This window comes from Podarcis raffonei, chromosome 10 (genome assembly GCF_027172205.1).
Source record: "Podarcis raffonei isolate rPodRaf1 chromosome 10, rPodRaf1.pri, whole genome shotgun sequence".
In the NCBI taxonomy this organism is placed as follows: domain Eukaryota; kingdom Metazoa; phylum Chordata; class Lepidosauria; order Squamata; family Lacertidae; genus Podarcis; species Podarcis raffonei.
The window spans coordinates 57,420,186-57,441,752 of record NC_070611.1 but is presented as its reverse complement, the minus strand read 5'-3'; the positions used below and the strand labels follow the sequence as shown (position 1 = coordinate 57,441,752).

Sequence of the window (21,567 nt, the reverse complement as noted above, 5' to 3'; positions counted from 1 at the left end):
GACCCTTCCCATACCTACTTCCAAAAAAGAGACAACTATGCCAGAACGTGTCCCTTCATCTCCTGCTTCCAATGTAGAACATGGGAAGAGGCCACAGCACAGTAATAGAGCATATTCTTCTCCTGAAAATGGTCCCACGTTCAGGCCCTGCCACCTCCAGTTAAAAGGATCCAGTAGCAAGTGAGAGGAACGACTTTTGCTAGAGAACCTGGGGAGCCACTCTTTGTCAGAACGGACAATACCGAGCTGGATGCACAAATGCAGAAGGTACAAGGCTTTGAACCAACTCACTTGTTCTGCAGGTTCTCTTCAATGTACTACTCTTTGCTTGTAATACATTGTATGTACAAGGGATGGGAATACAGAATAATCCTTTTTCTGGGTAAGCAGCTTCGCAAGTAACCTGTGGCCCTCCAGATGTTACTGAACTACAACTTCCATCAGCCTATATCCCCTACTTTACACTTACAAAATAACTGTTATCAGAAAATTAATGGCACACTAAAGTACAGACAATACACCTGCATCTTTAAACACCCATGGCTCAAGCAGGTGCAGATACCTGGTTGTTTAACACTTGGCATGTCATCTACATTTTCATGATAGACTACCCAGAACAGTTATATCTGCTGCATACATTTTCATGATGCATAAAATCAGGGGTGCACTCAACAACACAGACAAGCTATCATCTCTTTTTTTTTTTAATAAGCTGGGAAATTTAGAAGATCATATTTGTGGCTTTGCAAATATTATATATTGCCCCACCACCACCACCACCACTGAGTTTTACAGCAGGGACATTTCTTTCTTTATAAAGCAGCAGATAGTTAACCTACTGCTCTCCAGAAGCTGCGCGACTCCAACTCCCATCAGCCCCAGTAATAATGGTCACTAACTAGAGGTGATGGCAGTTGTAGTCTAGCAACATAGGAAGAACCATAGGTTAGGCATCTCTGGTGAACAACAGTTGCTTTGGGGAAGGAATGCCACAGTACAATATTGAAACTAACTTATCAAAGCCCTGTCAAATGAAGGCCTATGCACCTTCCCCTATCCTGCTGAATAATGAAAGGTCAGCTAACTTGTCAATTTATAGATCATCAACTGAGGCCCTTCCTCATGCGCCTCCTCCACGAGGGTGGCAATAGGAGAACAGGCCTTTTCTGTGGTGGCCCCCTGCTTGTGGAATGCACTCCTCTGGGAAGCTCGCCTTGTGCCTTCATTACATATATTTAGGCGCCAGGCAAAAATATCCCTCTTCTCCCAGGTCTGTGGCTAATTAAACAATCTATGGCCTTTGAAACTGTTTGGGGGGGGGTTATTGTTTTTGTTTGTCACCATGTTATGTATTTTTCTGTTTTCATACTGCAAACCACCCTGTGATCCTTGGACGCAGGGCGCTACAGAAATGTAATAAATGAATAAAAATTCAAATTAAAGCATCTGAGGTCACCGGCTTGAGTATCTGTGGAACATTTCAGTGACATGGAAAATTGATGACTGCTCTGGCAAAAGATTTGGCAAGAGTGAAGGAAATGCCAGTATCAGAAGTTAAAGGATTAAGAAACCCACTCAGCAGCAGTAAAAAAATCTTTATTACCCACAGGCATGCTTCTTGAGCACCATGTAGTCCTCTCAATTATCCTCTTTTTTCTGTTAATGGCTTTTTTTTTATTTGAACAGAGAACAATGTGCATTTTTAAAAGAGATAATAAAAAGATTATAGCATCCCTTATGTGGCAGCCTGAATTACATATGTTGCTCTGGCCCCATTCCAGACAGAGGCTCTGTTTTAGGCAGAGAAGCAGCTGACATACAATTGCACACAACCAGTCATTATAATCAAGACTAGATAAATGTGGTCCAGTAGGCAGGAATTTGGATTTAGATTCGGAAGTCTGCTTCTGCTACATTGGCTTGTTTGGACCTAACTCTAAATTATGGTTTATAAAGTATGGGAATGAGCCTTGGGCTTACATGCTGGTGCATTAGCTTACTCAAGAACAAACACTGGCCCATTTCAGATGTAATGATAAAACATAGTTTTGCCACACAGGAACAAGTCTTAGAGTGACCCCCCCACCCCTCTGGTGTGGTCACAAGGAAGAAATTAGAAGTTGCCACTGCTTGGTTTCAACTAACCAGATTTTCTTGTTACATCTGAACTGGGAATTCTGGTTAGTTTAAATTCTGGTTTGTTGAAACAAGCCAGAATCATAAAGTGTAGCTTGTTCTTAGCTTGTTTCAATAAACCATGGTTTAAACCAACCACAGTTTCCCCCCTTTGCCGTCCACCTCTGGGAACATTCTAGGCTGTTGCCTGGCTCACAACCCAGTGAGGGTTCTGTGAAGGCAATGATGGTATTAGCAGGCTCTTTCACATGGGATACAGGGCTGCCACACCTCGCACAATGGTGCCAGTCTGAAAGGGGGGTGCTTCTTGTTCCCACTTACACACATACATTTCCACAGCTGCTAACACATACAACTAGTATCTCCATGGAATTTTTCCGGGCTTTTGAGCCTGCTGGCATTTCCATGTGGCCTCCGAGGCCTACTAGTGCAGGTTCTGCTGAACAGGGCAACTGTCTTTCAGTGTTAAGTTGCCCATCTGCTTGGTCCACCATATGAAAGAGTTGAGGGTGAAACACAAGCACATGATTGTACAACACACTGCAAAGTCAAACAGCATATAAACATTATTTAGCAGAAATCCAAAGAATTATGGGCTACAAAGCTCTTCCTTTCTCTGACAGAGGGATCTGCTGCATGGGGGGCAGGGGATCACTTAGAGTATGTGTTTGTTTCTTGAGGGCAAGACATATATTGCAGGAAAACAAAGAACCTGGCTGGCTATACTTCCTACCTTTTCTAAATTCACTGAGTGACCTCCTGCCAGGAGCTGCTGGAGCAGAACCAGGGACCTCCAGATCTGTGCTCTGCTGCCCTATAAACGGTTCCCGGGGCTATGATACCTTTTCACAGTTTACTTAGCCCATCTTGTCTGTTGGATTTCCCTGACCTACTAGGGCTTCTAAAGTCTCCTACTGACTGGCTGTTAGACCTGGCTCCCATAAGGGCATGCAATGGACAATCACATCAAAATAAGAGAAGGGCATCATTTCCTCTGGATTGGAAACAAGCTAAACTATTTTCTCTGTGTGAAATAGTATGGTTTATTTCTAAGTCAAGCTGAATTTGAGTCACAGAAACCCTTGATCCCCCAAATCCCCACTTCTCCCCATAACACATGCCCACTTAGGCCAGTAGCTCTCCAGCTGTGAGGAGACAGAAAGAGGGAGGTATCTCTCTCACTTCCTCTCCATACTGCTGCTGACACTGCAGTCATAACAAGGAGCTCCTAGTGTGCAGGTGAATGCTAGGTGCACTACAGACACCTGCCCACCTCCCATCCAGACTGGAGCTGTCTGGGAGCTCCAGTAAGAGATGCTGAAACTGGAGACGGCAGAGGAAACAGAAGCAGCAGTTTAATCAGAGAAAAGAAAGGGAGGCATGAAAGGGGACTCTGAGAAAGAGGGAAATTAATAGTCTTGCTGGGGAGAATGGGAAGCTGTGATTGCTAGGACTAAGCTACTAAAACTAAGTGATGTGGAATAAGATGGCAGAATTAACTGTAGCACTTTAGGTTGCAGGTGGAGGATTTTTATTTTTTTAAAAGAGATGTTCAACTATGAAAAATTTCCTGCTAGTAGAAAACCAGCACAGTTACGAGAATGCTGGTCTACAACAGGCAACCCCAACCTTCGGCCCTCTAGATGTTTTGGCCTACAACTCCCATGATCCCTAGCTAACAGGACCAATGGTCAGGGATGATGGGAATTGCAGTCCAAAACATCTGGAGGGCCGAAGGTTGGGGATGTCTGGTAAACAACCTCTTTCCCTTCATTATGTCTCAGTTTTCAGTTATCATTTGGATGGGGGACTATGCAACACTCAAAACTAGTATCCCCCTACCTGGACTCTCAGGTGAAACAGTCAGTTCTATCACATTCTGCTTAATGTACTGCTCTGGCCAAAGGTAAGGAGAAAGAATGACAACTAGTGTTCCTTTACTCTTTCAAAGCTGCTCAAACTTTGCTGAATATTCACACATAAGCTGCCCCCTCATCCAGGGCATCCTATCTCAAAATCCAACAGAACAGAGAGCACTTTCTTTTTATTTTACACCAGGATGACCTTCTGCACTGATTCTCTTCCTCTTCACTCTTTATCACATAGGGAGGAAAAGAAAATGATATCACAAGTTTTCTTAAGAAGATAGCTGGAAACAAAGCCAAGGATTCGTAACACGCTTCCGATCTAAGTGCAGTATCTAGTCCACAGATGGGCCCTAAGGCAAAACTGGAAAACTGGAAGTGGTTTTGTTTTCACTGCAAAAGGGAAAATGCATCTAGCCAGAAATATTTTATCTGAAACAAATGTACTGATTACAGGGTAACTCTCTCTGGAAACATAGGTCATTATGACTGATGGTTATCAGAACGCACATGGGAGCCAAAAATCCAAAAGTTAATCATAAACACAACTCCCTCAGTTCTGAAATTCCAAGTCATCTAAGCTCCATACTGATGGTGGAAGTTAGTGATATGCTTACAAAACAGTTTGGGCATGCCCTCAGATGCAACATGGAACCTGCAGAGCTCCAGATGTTTCTGGACACCAACTCCCATCATCCCTATGCTATCTGGGTCTGATGGGAACTGGAGTCCAGCAACATCTGGAGGGCTCAGAGGTTCCCCAGCAGTGTACTTAGCAAAGAAGTGGTTGACTAGAAGTTGTAACAATATGCATATGAATAATTAAGACTTACCTAGGGCTGAAGATGGAAAGGTTCTGAGGACTCAAACATCCTCCCAAGGCAGTCAGACCTGGCTTTGATTTGCAAGAACAATTTTCCAATTTTAAACCTACGGGGGACTGAATGAGACCATAACCTACTTGAGCAGATTTCCAAGATTGAAGAGGGCCCGGTTGTGCTGTGGATTCAGCTGGAGGGCTCTGCTGTAGTATTCCTTTGCCTCTGCCAAGTCTTTGGTCAATGTCCCAAGGTTGTTCAGGGCACTTGCATGACGTGGGTACAACCTGAGGGTACAAGAAGGAAGTTGATTGTCTTGTTGTAAACAAAGGAGGCCATCAAACCCATTTCAACACAGCCTCCACTCTTACAAACCCTAAAGCTGTTCCAGCCCAGTTACTTCCCTGCTTCAGTGTGCAATCCCATACATTGTTACTTAGAAGTAAATGTGTTCAATGGGGCTTAGTCCCAGGTAACTGAGCAGACAACATCAGCCTTTATATGCAAGTACAGTGGTACCTCGGGTTACAGACACTTCAGGTTACAGACTCCACTAACCCAGAAATAGTACCTCAGGTTAAGAACTTTGCTTCAGGATGAGAACAGAAATAGCGCGGCGGCAGCGGGAGGCCCCATTAGCTAAAGTGGTGCTTCAGGTTAATTACATTTTCAAGTTAAGAACGGACCTCCAGAACGAATTAAGTTCTTAACCTGAGGTACCACTGTATATGAAAGTGAATAACACTAGTTGCCTGGATTCAACAGAAGACTGCTATTGCCTGCCATGTCCTGCTTGTGGGCTTCTCATGGGTATCTTGATGGTCACTGGCTACTGTGCAAAGCAGGTTGCAAGACAAGGTTGGCCTTTGTCCAGATGCAAGAGGGCTCTTTTTAAGTTCTTATGACATCAGAATGTCTGCTCCTCCTCTGCCACCATTGCCTGTCGGTGAGGCCCTCAGTATGCCCTCTCCCTCTGTGCTTGATCTAGGCAGCCACCCAGAGAAGGCAGGTGGAGGATGCTGTTCCATCTTGTCGCTCTCCTCCATGTTCACATGCTCAGAGAGGATGGGCTAGCAACTGGAATTTCGCAAAAGCAAGACAACAGGAAGAGAAGGCACAGCAAGGCCAGGCAGCTCCAGGGTTTGCAGCAATGATGGCAAGCCAAACCTAAGCTTCTCCCATTATGGTGCAGGGTTAGGTCCTTGACCACTGGGCATGCTGATTGGAGGTCGCAGTCCAATACATCTGGAAGGCACAAAGTTGGGGGAAGCTGCCCAAAACATCACATTTCAAAGGAGTTTGCCAGGGGATTACTGGGGCTCCATTACTACTCTGCCTTTTTTTTGAAGGGGAGAATCTGCCTGACGTGATCTTGCATCCCGATTATGGGACAGGATACAGCCTTCATTCTAATCTACAGCTCCGGTGCCTGAAAGGAGAGACAGCCTGTTTACATTTAATCCTGTCAGCTTTATTACAAAATACAGCTTTCCCATTTGAAGTCTCTCTGAAAACACACATGCGCGGGCACATGCACAACGGTATATATGTCACCGGTAATGGCAACCATCTGCAAGCAATATCTCTCTTGCTATGTATCTCATTAGGCACAAACTCCTCTTCGCTTCACCTAATCAAGTGCCAAGTGCTGCATTATTTATGAAAGAAAGCTGAATTTCATTAACACTCTCACTGGGGCATCCAGTTTTTTTGTTTTATTTTTATTTTATTTTTTTAAAAAAACCAATCAATTTCCCCATCTTTCTGAAATCCTAGGCATTTGTGTTAAAAACTTCCATCTCCTTCACAATTATAGCAAAAGGCTCAAAACAGTGCAATTCATTATGCCACTAGAAAAAGAAATGGAAGTAATACTTTAAATCAGGTTCAGCTTTGATTTCTGTACACAAGAAAAGCAGGATGTGGCCGGGGGGGGGGGGCAAATGAATTATTCAGAAGACTCCTTCAATGGTGCCACTGCAATTGTCAGGATAAATTTAGGCAGCCGGGCCTTGAACTATTAGAGGTACCACATACACTGCACAAAACTTCCAGTATCAATTATTGTCGCAGTCCTTTGTAGCAACCATTGTTGCTGGAGAAAAGAAGTCTCTTTGGCTGCCAAAGAATGGCGAAATGTAGCTTCAACACAAAAAAGATGTCAAGTAGAAATGGATTTTAATTTTTTAGAGAAATGTTAACTGTTCTTCTATCTGAGACACTTAAAAGTTTTTTTTTCCCCCATTGCTGTTTGACATCTCAGTTAAACTGGTGGTGGCAAGGCAATGCCAAATTCAACCAGGGTGGAAGGGAGAAAGGAGGAACTTGTTGCCATGGATACCATCAAGCAAATATACTGTATGAATTCATCATTCGTTTGTGTCAGGACGCCACTTAGGAAGCGCTGCAGTAAGAACGGGCTGTGGAACTGGCCAAAGTTTAAAGGAGCTCTGAATTTAGGTCAAAAGAATAACAGAACTGTAAGAATGGAAGGAATTCCCAAGGGTCATTTAGTGGGGTCATCTGGGGCTTTGGAGTACGTTGTCAGCAATATGCTGATGACAAACAGCTCTACTTCTCCTTTACATCTGCTGGTGAGGCAGCGGAAGTGCTGGACCAGTGTCCTGCCTCTCTAATGGACTGAATGAGAGCCGACAAACTGAAGCTCAATCCAGATAAGGATTGAGGCACTATTAATGGGTGGTTCCCTAGTTTGGATGGATGGGAGGACTGCCTGCTCTTGATGGGGTTACTGAAACAGCAGTTATGCAGCTTGGTGATACTTCTAGATTCACTGCTGTCACTTGAGGCTAAGGTGGCCTCGGTGGCACAAAGTGCCTTCCATCAGCTTGGGTGACCCAGCTGCTCCCCTATCTGGACAGGGATAACCTAACTGCTGCCGTCTGTGCTCTGGTAACCTCTAGGTTAGATTACTGCAACATGTTATACGTGGGGCTGCCTCTGAAGACGGTTCGGAAACTTCAGCTGGTGCAGCATCCAGTTGCTCACGAGGGCAAGCATGAAAAGGAAGTAGAGTAGCCTTCTTTACTCCATCCTGAACCCCTCCCCCATCCTTTTTGTGTAATGACAGGGATTCAGAAATGTAGCAGTAGCATGCCAGATATTGCAATCCTCTTCTCATACTAGCACTTTTTAGAAAAGAAAACCAACAAGGAAGAAAGCAAGCAAGCGCAAGAATAAGAAACCCATTCATTCACTTTTGGATGCTTTCAGACAGGGGTTTGATATTGTAAACAGCTTGTTCAGATATTGCAAACGAGACATTGGTAGAAGACGTTTTTTAAACATCGGATTTCCCCCAGAGAGGAATATGATGGATTAAACAGAGGAAGACACAAGCTGACATTTTTATGCCAACAATGTTGGATGAATGCTGCACGAAGAAAATTTTATGCATGAGGAACATCCATCCCACAATGAAAACCCACCTGAAAGCACTCTTTATGTTAAAAGATAGGCAGGTGTTTGGATTGGGGGGGGGGGAGTCTGTTTAAAAGCTAATCAGAAAAAGAACTGGGTAGGGTTTCCATGGAAAAAGTAGTTTTCTTATACTGGACCATGTCAAGGCCAGTTTGTATGAACCTGTGCATGGGGTGGGTGGGTGTATGTGTGTTTCCCCATGTGAGTCCAGCCCAGTTATAAGCGTGGCATTAAGCCTGTGCAAACCTGAAGTGATTGCACTGGGGCCATCCCCAAGTGTGAATGACTCAGCCCTTCTATTTAACAGCTCTCTGAACTCACGTAGGTGTTTAAATTACTGCCTCCTTTCACCCATAGGTAAAGGACGGAACATCACATCTCTCTTTATAACATTACAAGGAGCACAACAACATATCCACTGTGTCGTCCTACTTATGTAGGACCTGAAATACTGCGCAACAACCCCATCCTTGTCTTGGCATCCTGAGTTGTGTCAATCAAGGACTCTTCAAAGGGTGGAGTGGTTGATTCCTCCCTGTACAATCAAGTTGGGGGTTTTCAACACCAAGTGCAGTACGCAACTACTCAGCTCAGTTGGGGTTCTCTTAAAGTAAAGTTAAAGGGACCCCTGACCATTAGGGCCAGTCGTGACCGACTCTGGGGTTGCGGCACTCATCTCGCTTTATTGGCCAAGGGAGTCGGCATACAGCTTCCGGGTCATGTGGCCAGCATGACTAAGCCGCTTCTGGTGAACCAGAGCAGCGCACGGAAACACCGTTTACCTTCCCACCGGAGTGGTACCTATTTATCTACTTGCACACTTTTTTATTATTAATTTTTTAATTAAATTTTCCAACATACATTTATAGTATCCAATCTAAATTTGTCACATATTTTCTCTTTTAGACTTCCTTCAACCTCTCTGACAATCATCCATTACGCAAATTTTTAAATACGCATTTCCTAATTTTATATTGCATTTTATAAACCTTCACACACTTAGTTTTATCAATACAATATCTACTTGCACATTTTTGACGTGCTTTCGAATTGCTAGGTTGGCAGGAGCAGGGACCGAGCAACGGGACCTCACCCCGTCGCAGGGATTCGAACCGCCGACCTTCTGATCTGCAAGCCCTAGGCTCTGTGGTTTAACCCACAGCGCCGCCTGCGTCCCTTGGGGTTCTCTTAGGCAGCACTATAATGTCCAGCCTGCCTTGATTCCCCAGCACAATATACATTCATGAATAGCGGGCCCCAGTCTGTTGTGGATGCCTTTGCAATGAGACAGAATTCCAGCAGCCTCTTCTCCTCTGGCATTGATGATGAACAGAGTCCCTAGCCTTTTTTTAATAGCCCTCTGTTTTTGCCCCCATATTCAGGTAATCTGAACCATATCCACAGCCTTCACAGCCCCTCCCAACTTTACAGCAGTTTCTAAATTGACATCCCACGGTAGGTATGATGAGGTAGGAGAGAAAGCAGCCATGGTAATATGGGCGGGGGAGGAAAGCGGTGAGCTGAGCCATAGGATTACTAAATAAAATACCATTTAACACCAGGCTACACCTTCCCGTTCTTTAAAATAACACCCACACAAAAACAGCAGAGGATCCAGTTTCCTTCAAAGCTTCTCCATGAGTTTTTAAAAATTTATATTTGAAACCAGCGTGTCTGGGTTCATTTAAACTTCATTAAATCTCTCTCTGCCTTTACACTCTGAATGCGTTTCAGCAAAGGGCTGCAGGTGACCTTGGACACCATCTGGGATTTATTTCTGCAAAGAATTAAAGTGCCAACACCTTTAGTCAACTTCTGTTTTTGTTGTTCCTTTTTTTTTACAAGAACTCAAAATGTTCTCCGCAGCTTCATTTATGAGAGCCATAGCCATCCTTGTTCCTAATGCATTAAGTACTATTATGGGACCTGGATCAGTCTTTTGGAATCATTTATTGGCGTTTGGCCTTGGTTTGATTTTACGTGGGACTGCACCAATATTCCTTTTGTGCCATGTTTTACTGAACTGTCCCTGTGCATTGGTAAATAAGCACATAGAAAGAATCCAGACACAACCTATGTAGAATTATATCAAGGTTTCCTCTTTTCTTTTTGTGCTATATATCAGTGAAACACCCACATAAGAATCTTAATGCAATCATGCGTATGATCACATTAGGAATGCTTTTTACTAGTGACACACCCACATATACACAGCAGTCTGTACAAAATTCAGAAACTAAACCAAACCTTAAAAATGAGAGATTTCTGATGCACAAGTTCCACTGCAGAGACACTGGAAGCTGCAGTTGATTCATCTGGTCCATCTAGCTGAGTATTGTTTCTACGCTGACTTAAGAGCATCTCTCCAGTGTTTCAGAGGGAGACATCCAAGCCCTATCAAGGATGCCAGGTCTTGAAACTGGGATCTTCTGCATGCTCTGCCAATGAGCACCGGCCCTTTTTGGGCGATTTGGAATTCCAAAATCAAATGATAAATTGGCTATTTCAGAAGTATCCCTACACTGCTGTAGTACTTTGAAGATTAAGATGGAAAAAAGTAATCCTGTCCAAGGCTAGAATCTCATTGAAAGCTTCATGGAACTCCTAAACTCCAAGTGAACATTTCCTCATTTTCAGCATTGGAAAAAATGTGTGTGCCATCTCTGTCTCTCACGTCAAAGGAGAATGGGACAGTGCTGAGCTCTGCGTGTACATTTCTGTCCCATCCTGTGTTCATCACAACAGCGCTGTTTCTATTCTGCTACAGATTAAAAAGGTAAAGGTACCCCTGCCCGTACGGGCCAGTCTTGCCAGACTCTAGGGTTGTGCGCTCATCTCACTCTAGAGGCCGGGAGCCAGCGCTGTCCGCAGACACTTCCGGGTCACGTGGCCAGCGTGACAAGCTGCATCTGGCGAGCCAGCGCAGCACACGGAACGCCGTTTACCTTCCCGCTGGTAAGCGGTCCCTATTTATCTACTTGCACCCGAGGGTGCTTTCGAACTGCTAGGTTGGCAGGCGCTGGGACCGCACAATGGGAGCGTACCCCGCCGCAGGGATTCGAACCACCGACCATGCGATCAGCAAGTCCTAGGCGCTGAGGTTTTACCCACAGCGCCACCCGCATCCCCTGCTACAGATTGGCTTCTGCTAAAACCAACATTGTTCGCATCACTATGACCAAAACTAACATAATTTATTACATAATCAATTTAAATGGAAGGGAAACATTGAAAACAATGCAGAAAATAATGCCCTTGTTTACATAACATTTGAGAACTATAAAGTCGATTTCTGTTCCTGACCTCCAATGAATTTCAGCAATTTCTGCTCCTTCACAGATTACTGTGAAGAAGATTTTCATACCTAGCTTTATTCCAACGTGTGGATTTCCCAATCCACTAGTCACTAGCACAGATTTCAGGGGAGGGGACATCAAGATGATCTGGAGTTGCTCAGCACCTAGAATGCTTTATGAATAGTTGCCAGGAAATCATCATCACCATCATAGTCACTACTACACTTTGGTCAAAATGTGGGATAGAGAGGTGACTGTGGTTACCCATGAGAAACATCCTAATGTCTTCCAACCCAGCTTCAGGGGCAATTGGCTCATTGGTCTACCAAAACACCAATAACAAGGATGAATAGATAAGAAGAGCACAGATGGCAGAAAACCTGAGCCAAATGTTAAAAAGTTCACTAATTTGCTGTGCAACTGAAGACATACAGAAAGCTGGTGTCCTTGCACTGATGCTTATAATAATGTTTAAGAGGCATTACATTGCAGTAGCTCTTCCTTAAGTAAAAGCTATATTATAAGAGATGTTAAGTACCTCAATGGTGTGGAGCAGGACTTTATATATTTGAGCAAGGAAAATGTATGAAAATTGTATGGGTAAATCTAGGTCCCAACATTTGGGCTTAAGCTACTGTTTCTCCTATTTTTATGAGCACTCCAAATCTGCAGTCTAGAAAAAGTTCCTGTGCTGTGCAATCCTATGCATGTTTACTCAGAAGTAAGTCTTGCTGTGTTCAGTGTAGGTTACTCCTAGCTAAAATAATCTTTAAAATAAGCAATAGAAATGGTCGGCATTTCCTTGTTCACCATTCTTCCCAACATAAGAAGTGTTTACATTTGAAATTTTCAACACTTCAGGGAGGAATGCCTGTGACACAATGTGACTCAACTCCAAGTCTGGGCAAATGAGTGAAATGCATTTAATGAATTCATTTTGTTTCAGCAGTGCCCACTGTGTTTTGAATTTCATCACGGTTAAAACGAGACCGTTTGCGTTAGATCACTTGGTAAGAAGCAGCCTTTTGCTGTTGACAGGCAACTGCAGCCAGAACTCAGGGAGATGAAAGACAATTTCCTTTTCTACTTGCAGTAGGGGGGCTGGAGATTACATTTTAGGGTTGTCTAGAAACTCTGGTGTGCTTTCCCCACTTCCCTTTAGGCCCAATAAGAGGTGGTGTTAATTGTATCATTGCAGCTAATACGTCCAGCATTTTTCCTCTTTGAAAAGCTGCCCGGGGAATAGTATTGTGACTGTGGTGTGCAGGAAAAGTGGGATTTTATTTTTTTAAAAAAACAAACACCTCCCTTCCTGCTGCAGTCTCCACGAAAAGCCCTTGTCACCCAGCTGCTATTTTTTCTGGGAGGGAAATATCCATTGATCCCAATGAAAAATCCCTCCTAATAAGAACAGCATAAGGCCATTTTCACCAGGACCATATTGAGAGGGTTTAAAAAAAAACAAAAAACAACAACCATGCTTTAAACCTTCCCCACATAACATGCTGTCCTAGCCCAAGTACCTAGCCCAAATCCTGCAGCTGAAGGACTATTTAATCATATGGAAGATGCCATAAATTGCATTTCAACCACCACTCCATAAAGCTCAGCACAGGTGCCAACTTAAACAAAATACGGGGGGCACCTGCCCACCCTCCCTTCTCCCCACACTTCTCTGAAGAGCACTTTCCTCCTCGACATGCAACTAGGCACAAATCTCCCCTTCCCCCAGTCCCCCACAAGAAGTTTCTGCCTACTCACCTGCCCCACACCTGTTTGCTTCTCCTACCAGCCTGCTAACCCACTTGCCTCTGCCCAGCTACCCTGGGCTCAGACACGCTCGGAAATGGCGCCGAAAGCTGAGAGCCAAGTTGGGAAAAGAGTGTAGCACCCAGCTTGGGGGGGGGGGAGGTGGCTGCCCAAGGGGGGGTTTAAATATTTTATGGGGGGGAGGGACCAGTGTCCCATAGAGTTGGTGCCTATGTAGCCCAGTAGTGTCTACCCTGAATAGGAAGCTTCTTTGTGCCAAATCCGACACTTGGTGTGGCGTTCGTACGGAGCCCCCGGTCGTCTCACGGACTATTGACCCGTACACCACTAATCCGCTGCCACCAACCACGTCCTCCCTGGTAAAATCACTTCAGTCTCAGTCAGCTTTTCAATTCATAAAGAAGAGTGTATTTTATTTCATTTTTTTTTTTATAATATTTTTTATTAAACAATTTTTATATTAACACAAACAAAACATACATAAACAAGCAACAAACAATAAGAGAACAAAAAACAAGTACCATTTCATGTCCTAATTTCTTAAACCTTACTTCCTCGACTTCCTCTTGCTTCCCGTTTCTGTATTCCAAGTTCTTATAATTATTCAGCGAATCTTCCCTTATTTTACTATAAATTTATGTTAATCATCCTTATTCTCTTTGTCTTAACCATTACTAATAGTAACCATTTATTTTGAACCCAACATCATTCTAGCTGTCATTAATTTTATAGTATTTCTTTAAATAGTCCTTAAACTTCTTCCATTCCTCTTCCGCCGCTTCTCTTCCCTGGTTTCGGATTCTGCTCGTCATTTCTGCCAAACCCATGTAGTCCATCACCTTCATCTGCCATTCTTCCAGTGTGGGTAGATCCTGTGTCTTCCAGTACTTTGCAATAAGTATTCTAGCTGCTGTTGTAGCATACATAAAAAAAATTGTATCTGTCTTTAACACCCCCTGGCCGACAATACCCAAGAGAAAGGCCTCTGGTTTCTTGGGGAAAGTATATTTAAATACCTTTTTCAGTTCATTGTAAATCATTTCCCAGAATGCCTTAATCTTCGGGCACGTCCACCAGAGGTGAAAGAATGTACCTTCCTTTTCTTTACATTTCCAACATTTATTATCAGGCAAGTGGTAGATCTTTGCAAGCTTGACTGGGGTTATGTACCACCTATAAATCATTTTCATTATATTTTCTCTTAAGGCGTTACACGCCGTAAACTTCAACCCGGTGGTCCACAACTTTTCCCAATCAGCAAACATGATGTTATGACCAATGTCCTGAGCCCATTTAATCATACTTGATTTTACCATTTCATCTTGTGTATTCCATTTCAGCAGCAAGTCATACATTTTTGACAAATTCTTAGTACTGGATTCTAACAGTTCAGTCTCTAATTTTGATTTTTCCACCTGGAAGCCTATTTTACTGTCTAGTTTAAACACTTCATTTATTTGATGATAATGTAACCAATCTCTCACCTTCCCTTTTAGTTTTTCAAAACTCTGCAATCTCAATTTGTCCCCTTCCTTTTCCAAGATTTCCCAATATCTTGGCCATTTCGACTCCATATTTAGCTTTTTAACTGCCTTAGCTTCCATTGGTGATAGCCATCTTGGAGTCTTATTTTCCAGCAAGTCCTTATATCTAACCCAGACATTTAATAGTGCTTTCCTGACAATATGATTTTTGAAACTTTTATGCGCTTTAACCTTGTCATACCACAAATATGCATGCCACCCAAAAATATTGTTAAATCCTTCCAAATCCAAAATGTCTGTGTTTTCAAGAAGCAGCCATTCTTTTAGCCAGCAGAAAGCTGCCGCTTCATAGTACAATTTAAAGTCTGGCAGGGCAAACCCCCCTCTTTCCTTTGAATCCGTTAATATCTTAAATTTTATTCTGGGCTTCTTGCCCTGCCAGACAAATTTAGATATATCTTTCTGCCACTTCTTGAAACAGTCCATTTTGTCCATAATTTGTAATGCTTGAAACAGAAACAACATTCTTGGCAATACATTCATTTTTATAACTGCAATTCGACCTAACAAGGAAAGCTTCAGATTTGACCAGATCTCCAGATCTTTTTTCACTTCTGTCCAAGTTTTTTCATAATTGTCTTTGAATAGGTTCACATTCTTAGCTGTCATATTCACACCCAGATATTTCACTTTTTTAACCACAGTCAGCCCCGTCTCATTCTGATACCTTTCTTTTTCAATCTGTGTTAAATTTTTCTCCAATACCTTAGTCTTTAACTTATTCAATTTAAATCCTGCCAATTGACCAAACTCTTGAATTATTTCCAAAACTCTTTTCGTGCTAGCTTCTGGCTCTTGCAATGTAAGTACTAGGTCATCTGCAAATGCTCTCAGTTTGTATTGTTTAGCTCCGACCTGAATCCCTTTAACCAACTGGTCCCTCCTGATCATATTAAGCAAAACCTCCAGGACCGATATAAAAAGTAATGGGGAGATAGGACACCCCTGTCGTGTCCCTTTTTCAATCTTAAACTCTTCTGTTACCACATTATTTACAATTAATTTTGCTTTCTGTTCAGAATATATTGCACCTATACCATTTTCAAACCCTTGGCCTACCCCCATCCCCCGGAGGTTCTTCAACATGAAGCTCCAAGAAATATTGTCAAAGGCTTTCTCGGCGTCCACAAATATCAAAACAGCCTTAGTGTTTATGTTCACTTCCAACTTCTCCAAAATGTCAATTATATTCCTTACATTGTCCGACAAATGCCTTTTCGGGAGAAAGCCCGCCTGGTCTCCATGAATCTCCTCCATCAAAACTCTTTTCAGTCTCTTTGCTAAAACATCAGCAAAGATTTTGTAATCCACATTTAGTAAGGAGATGGGTCGGTAGTTCTTAAGTTGAGTCTTTTCAGTCTCTGTCTTTGGTATAAGTGTAATGTAGGCCTCTCTCCACGTATCGGGTGCCCTTCTCCCCTCCATGATCTCGTTGCAGACTTCCTTCAAAGGTTGTATAAGCCCTTCCTTCAAAACTTTGTAGTATTTGGAAGTCAATCCATCCGGTCCAGGTGATTTGCCCAACGTCATGTTTTGAATGGCATCTTCTATTTCCTGTGCTGATATCTCCTGGTTCAAAATTGTCTTACTTTCCTGAGAAATCTTTTTCAGCCCATTTTTCTCGAGGAATTGTTGTATGTCTTTATCTTTCTGCGGCCCTTGTGTATACAATTGTCTAAAGTAGCTCTGGAAACAGTTCCTAATTTCCACTGGGTTGCATATGTTCTTTCCCTCCACTTCTAAATTTGTTACCGTGTTGAGTTTTTGTCTCTTCTTTATTTGCCAAGCCAGTAATTTGCCACATTTGTCTGCAGATTCAAAGGTCTTTTGCCTCATTTGTTTAATTTTCCATTCTATTTCTTGATTCATCAGTTCCATATATTGTGTTTGGTACAGTTTAATTTCTCTTAAAACCACTTGCGATTTTGGCTTCAATCTTAGTTTCCTTTCCCCTTCCTTTATCTTTTCCAAAATTTTCTCTTTCCTCTCATTTTGCTTTCTTTTCTTTAATGTATTTTGTTGTATCAAAAACCCTCTCATCACGGCTTTACTTGCGTCCCATATTATTCTTTTTTCTACTTTAGATCTTAGATTAATTTCAAAATAATCCTTCAAAGTTTTTTGGGCCTTTTTACAGATCTCCTCGTCTCTGAATAAGGTGTCATTCATTCTCCATCTGAAGGAACCAGTTGTTGTTTGCTTCATCACCATCTTTACTGCGTTATGGTCGGAGAGAGTTTTGGGGCAGATTTCCACTTTCCTTATGTTCGACGCCATGTTGCTAGTCACCCAAATTTGGTCAATCCGAGTCCATGTCATTTTGGCTTCAGAAAAGAAGGTTCCCTCTCTCTCTAATGGGTGTTTTGTTCTCCAAATGTCTATCAAATCCATATTGTCAGTCATTTCAAAAAAAGTTTTTGGTAGTCTTCCATCTTTTGTAACTACCTGTCTTTGTGCTTTATCCATATTTGTTGAAACTACTCCATTCATGTCTCCCATCATAATCCGTTTGTAATCCATATAGTCCATTAAAGTCTCATGCAACTTCTTAAAGAATTCTGCTTTCCCTTCATTTGGTGCATATATCCCCACTATCAAAAATTTTTCTCCTTGAGATTGAATTTCAATTGCCAGATATCTTCCTTGGTCATCTTTAAAAATTTGTTTCGGCTGCAAATTTTCCTTTACGTAGATCACCACTCCTCTTTTTTTTACTTTGTCTGAAGATATAAATTCTTGTCCCAATCTCTTATTTATTAATAGTTTTCTATGTGCTCTTGTCACGTGGGTCTCTTGTAAACAAATCAAGTCCAATTGGTCTTTCTTTAAAGCATGAAATATATTTTTCCTTTTTCGGGGATTGTTTAGACCATTACAATTCCAAGTTAGAAGTTGCAAAGCCATGATGGGGTTATTTAGTTCCTCCTACAGCTCCCAATTGTTGTTCGTCCTTTGTCGGTGGTTCTGTGTCCGTATCTAGTCTTGAAGGATGTCCTTCTCCTGGATAGGTCTCTTTCTGTAGGTCTTCTTCGTGTTCTCCCAGGAACTTGTCTTTATCACTCACTGTTTTTATTCTTCTTTTCTTCCCCTTGTATTTAAAAGACAGGCCTTGGGGAAACTCCCACCTGAATAGTATGTAGTTCCTCTTCAGTAGTGTCACCAGATCCTTGTAAGGACCTCTTGCATCCAAGATACTTTTAGGGATATCTTTAAAGATCTCAATATGGAAATCCTCAATTCGAAGGGTTGTTTGGTAGTGCAGGTTCAATATTTTATCTCTCTCTTCTTTGGATCTTAGAGTTATCAAGCAATCTCTGGGTCTATTCTTCCTCTGCCTTATTCCCAACCTGAATGCACTCTCTATTTTGAACTCTTCTTCTTTCAAATCTTGCTTCCAGAAGTCAGAAAACTCTTTTGTCAAATAATCCACCAAGTTGTCTCCTTCCTTTTCCGGCACAAGTCTAATCCTTAGGTTTTTCTCCTTGCGTTGCATATCCTGCATAGAAAGTGTCAGTTCATACTCATCCAGTTTCCTGTACACCGGTGGAAGTTTCCCTTCAACAGCAGTAGCAATTTCCTTGGCTTCTTCAGCTATCTTTCGCGTTGTAGATGAATCTTCCAGTAGTTTCCCAATTGCTTCTGCGTTGGAGTTCACTTTATTCCCGAGGTCAGTTATACTTTTAGTATTTAAATCAATTTTCCCAGAAATTTCTTCAATTTTCTTATTTGTTTCAGCACCTTGCTTCTTTAATTCCTCTAAAGAATCACTTATTTTTCCCAAGGCCTTTGTAAACGCTTCTTCCGAAGACATTGTTTTCACTCTTGCCTTTGTGACAGCTGCAGTTCCCGAGGCCCCTGATACAAAGGCCCTTCTTTGCATAGAAGAGTCCACTTTGTATTGTCTACCAGATCTCAAAGTTGTTTCTTGTGAATCTTCTTTCTGTTTACCATCTGCCATAACAAAGTCTTTCGTTCAAGGTCATTCCCACACTCTTAAGCTGTCAATAGAGAAAAGTTCTCAGGTTTTAAATTCCACTTGGTTGCTGAAACTGTCCAAATCCTCTAGAGGGCGTAAGGTCAGTTCCTAAACTTTAAATTGTTCCCACACTTCCAAAAAGCAAAAGCCCTCCAAGTCCCTTTCTTTGTAAAAGATCCAAATCAATAGTGTCCTGCAAGTAACTTACTATGTAGCCAAATACGATGTTTCAAGTTGAGAGTAACCAAAGTCTATATATCAGTTACTTTCTAACCTTTTTTGTAACGACCGTCCTTAGCCGGTTCCTTTCCTCCGGCAGTCCGACCCCCAGGTAGATAAGCAGCGGTAAACAGTTCAATCTCCTTTAAAGCAGGCAGGGAATCCCTTTAAAATCTTCTTCCCCCCCTCTCCTGCCTTCTGGGGGGGGGAGTTCTTTACTTGGTGTTGGGTTTCTTGGCTCGTAAACTCTCCTGTCAAAAGTTACAGCTTAGCTGCCTTTCGCTTTAATCTTGCTGCAGGACGGAAAGCAGACTTCCTTTTTAATACTTATCCGTCTCGGTGCCCAAATTCCTTAATTTTAGTGTCCAATTTTTAATGCAAGCTCAATCCTACTCACGGAAAGTTGCTCTTTTTTAATCCAAAATCTTCGGAAGAAGTCAGCGCTCTCCGCTAATGGCGACGCGGCTTCGCTTCGCAGGCTGGGTGAAAGCGACTCTCAGCACCGCTCCACGCACCCTCCGCTGATCTATAGCCTTTAAAAAGGCTATTTCACAACGTCGGGGGGGGGCAAAGGTGCCCGCCGAGTCTCCGGTTCACAGGCTACGCGCCTGTGACTTTTGAGGGTCCTTGCTCCGCCGTGAGCTACGGGACCCGAACCCGCGAAGCAGATCTCTCCCGGAGCTCCGGGAGAAATCCGCCATTCAGCGCTGGCGCTAACCCGGAAGTCCTATTTATTTTATTTCAGACTTAAAACAAAACTATTATGGCATTCCAAACAGTGTTCCTCTTTACTTTCTTATTCTTATGTTCCTCTCTCTATCTCTGCTACCGCCCCACACTCAAGGACCAACTGCACTGTCTCTCTATTACCAACTGCCTTTCCCAACCAGCCAACCCACTCAAACCAACCAACTACCCACCCACAACTCCCAACGAACTCCTCCCGGAACTCCTTTATAGACCCACTGACTCCACCCCCCTGGGTCCTGTCTGTGCAACCTATTTAACTATTTCCCCTCCAGCACTCTCTCATATATGGTAACGTCACACTTGGCCCATCTACTTCTGTACTGCCTACACAGGCAGGCAGTGGATCTCCAGAGTTTCAGCCTGGTGACTCTCCCAGCCCTACCTGAAGATGCCGGGGATTGAACCTGGGACCTTCAGCATGAAAAGCAGGTGCTCTACCTCTGAGCTATGCCCCTTCCCAGTCTTTCCCCAGGAGATCAAGCTGAGAAATCCTGCAGCCCAAGTTAAATCAGGGAATTAGGAATGGATTCTTCTGTAAGCAAAGTGTGTGCTCTGCTTCTGAGCTGTGACCCTTGCCCAACACGTAGGAATGGCAGCACAGCAGTGAGCCACAGCAGGCAGAGATAGCCGCACCAAGCGCTGCAGCTAGAAAGCAAGGAGTGTGCAGTGCTGCTTATTAGCAATGCTGCGTTTTAATGAAGAGGGAGAGCCTGCACACATTTTAATAAGAAAGGCTTCAATGACACATTAAACATTCAGCGCAGCACTAGAAATTGAGCACCCCAATATTCCTATTCAGTCTTACACACATTAATATGCACACACTGCGATGATTAGTCGTACTTTGTTTCATCTCAGATGAATACTCTTTGATCTCCTTGCTGCAGGCGTCTCCTGCAGAGCTGGCAGCAGAAAACCCGCTATAGTGGCAAGTATTTTAAAATTAACCTTAGGGGATAACCTTCACCTTCCAACAATCTGCACTTTTCTTTTTTTGCAGCCTCTCTCTCAGTTTCTTTTCTTTTCTTTTTTTAAAAAATAGTTCTGCCAAATAGCATGATTCTCTTCTTTTCTGGGGCCAACTACAGCACACCTGGCAAACGACCAGAGAGCTCTATTGCAATGATTTCTCTTTATTGCTTCACTGCAAGTAAGCTTAAAGGTTTATAACCATTATCACCATTCCAGAATATCAACCGCTCGTGAACTCTGATTTAGACACAGCTCAGTTTGCATTCCCCAAAAGAATGAGGCTTTCAAGTTACACTTAATTTCCACCATCTGTGCTGGGCACACAAGAAAAGAGTTTTTGTCCAGACCAATAAATTTGCATGTAGAAGTTTGCTTTACCTTAATTATGGCTCCCTCCCATGTGGTTCCATTTCTGAGACCCCCACAATTTTTGCAAACATCTTTGGTGTTATATATTGTAGAGCAACTTTGTGGCCTACCATGTCTCCACATTATGCCTTTTCTAAAAAGCTGACTGTCACCATGGCCAGCATATGCATTTCCTAATTAGACTTAGCTACACTAGTGGAAAACAGCATTCTAGAAGCCTTACTTCATATGTAAGCATTACAATTCAATTTAAAGCCTGTCCCTCTCCTTTGAAAACAGATGCCAGTGTTAAGCTGGCCTTTGCAGCAGAAATATGGATTTGTGTTTGGAATGTGAACATTGTGTTCTGTCTCGTGTCACAATCTTTGAGGGAGATATCATGTCAGAAAGTGGGTATTGGAGCACCTTCCA

General features: G+C 42.8%; 1 protein-coding gene across 6 annotated transcripts in view; it reads right to left on the bottom strand.

Moving 5' to 3' along the window:
• Window positions 1-21,567, bottom strand: part of TMTC1 (transmembrane O-mannosyltransferase targeting cadherins 1) — a 164,822-nt gene that overhangs the window by 20,852 nt on the left and 122,403 nt on the right. For all 6 annotated transcript variants that reach the window (XM_053404675.1, XM_053404673.1, XM_053404676.1 and 3 more), the window contains one exon: window positions 4,963-5,106. In XM_053404675.1, the coding sequence (XP_053260650.1) occupies window positions 4,963-5,106 (144 nt within the window). The remainder of the gene's footprint in view (window positions 1-4,962; window positions 5,107-21,567) is intronic.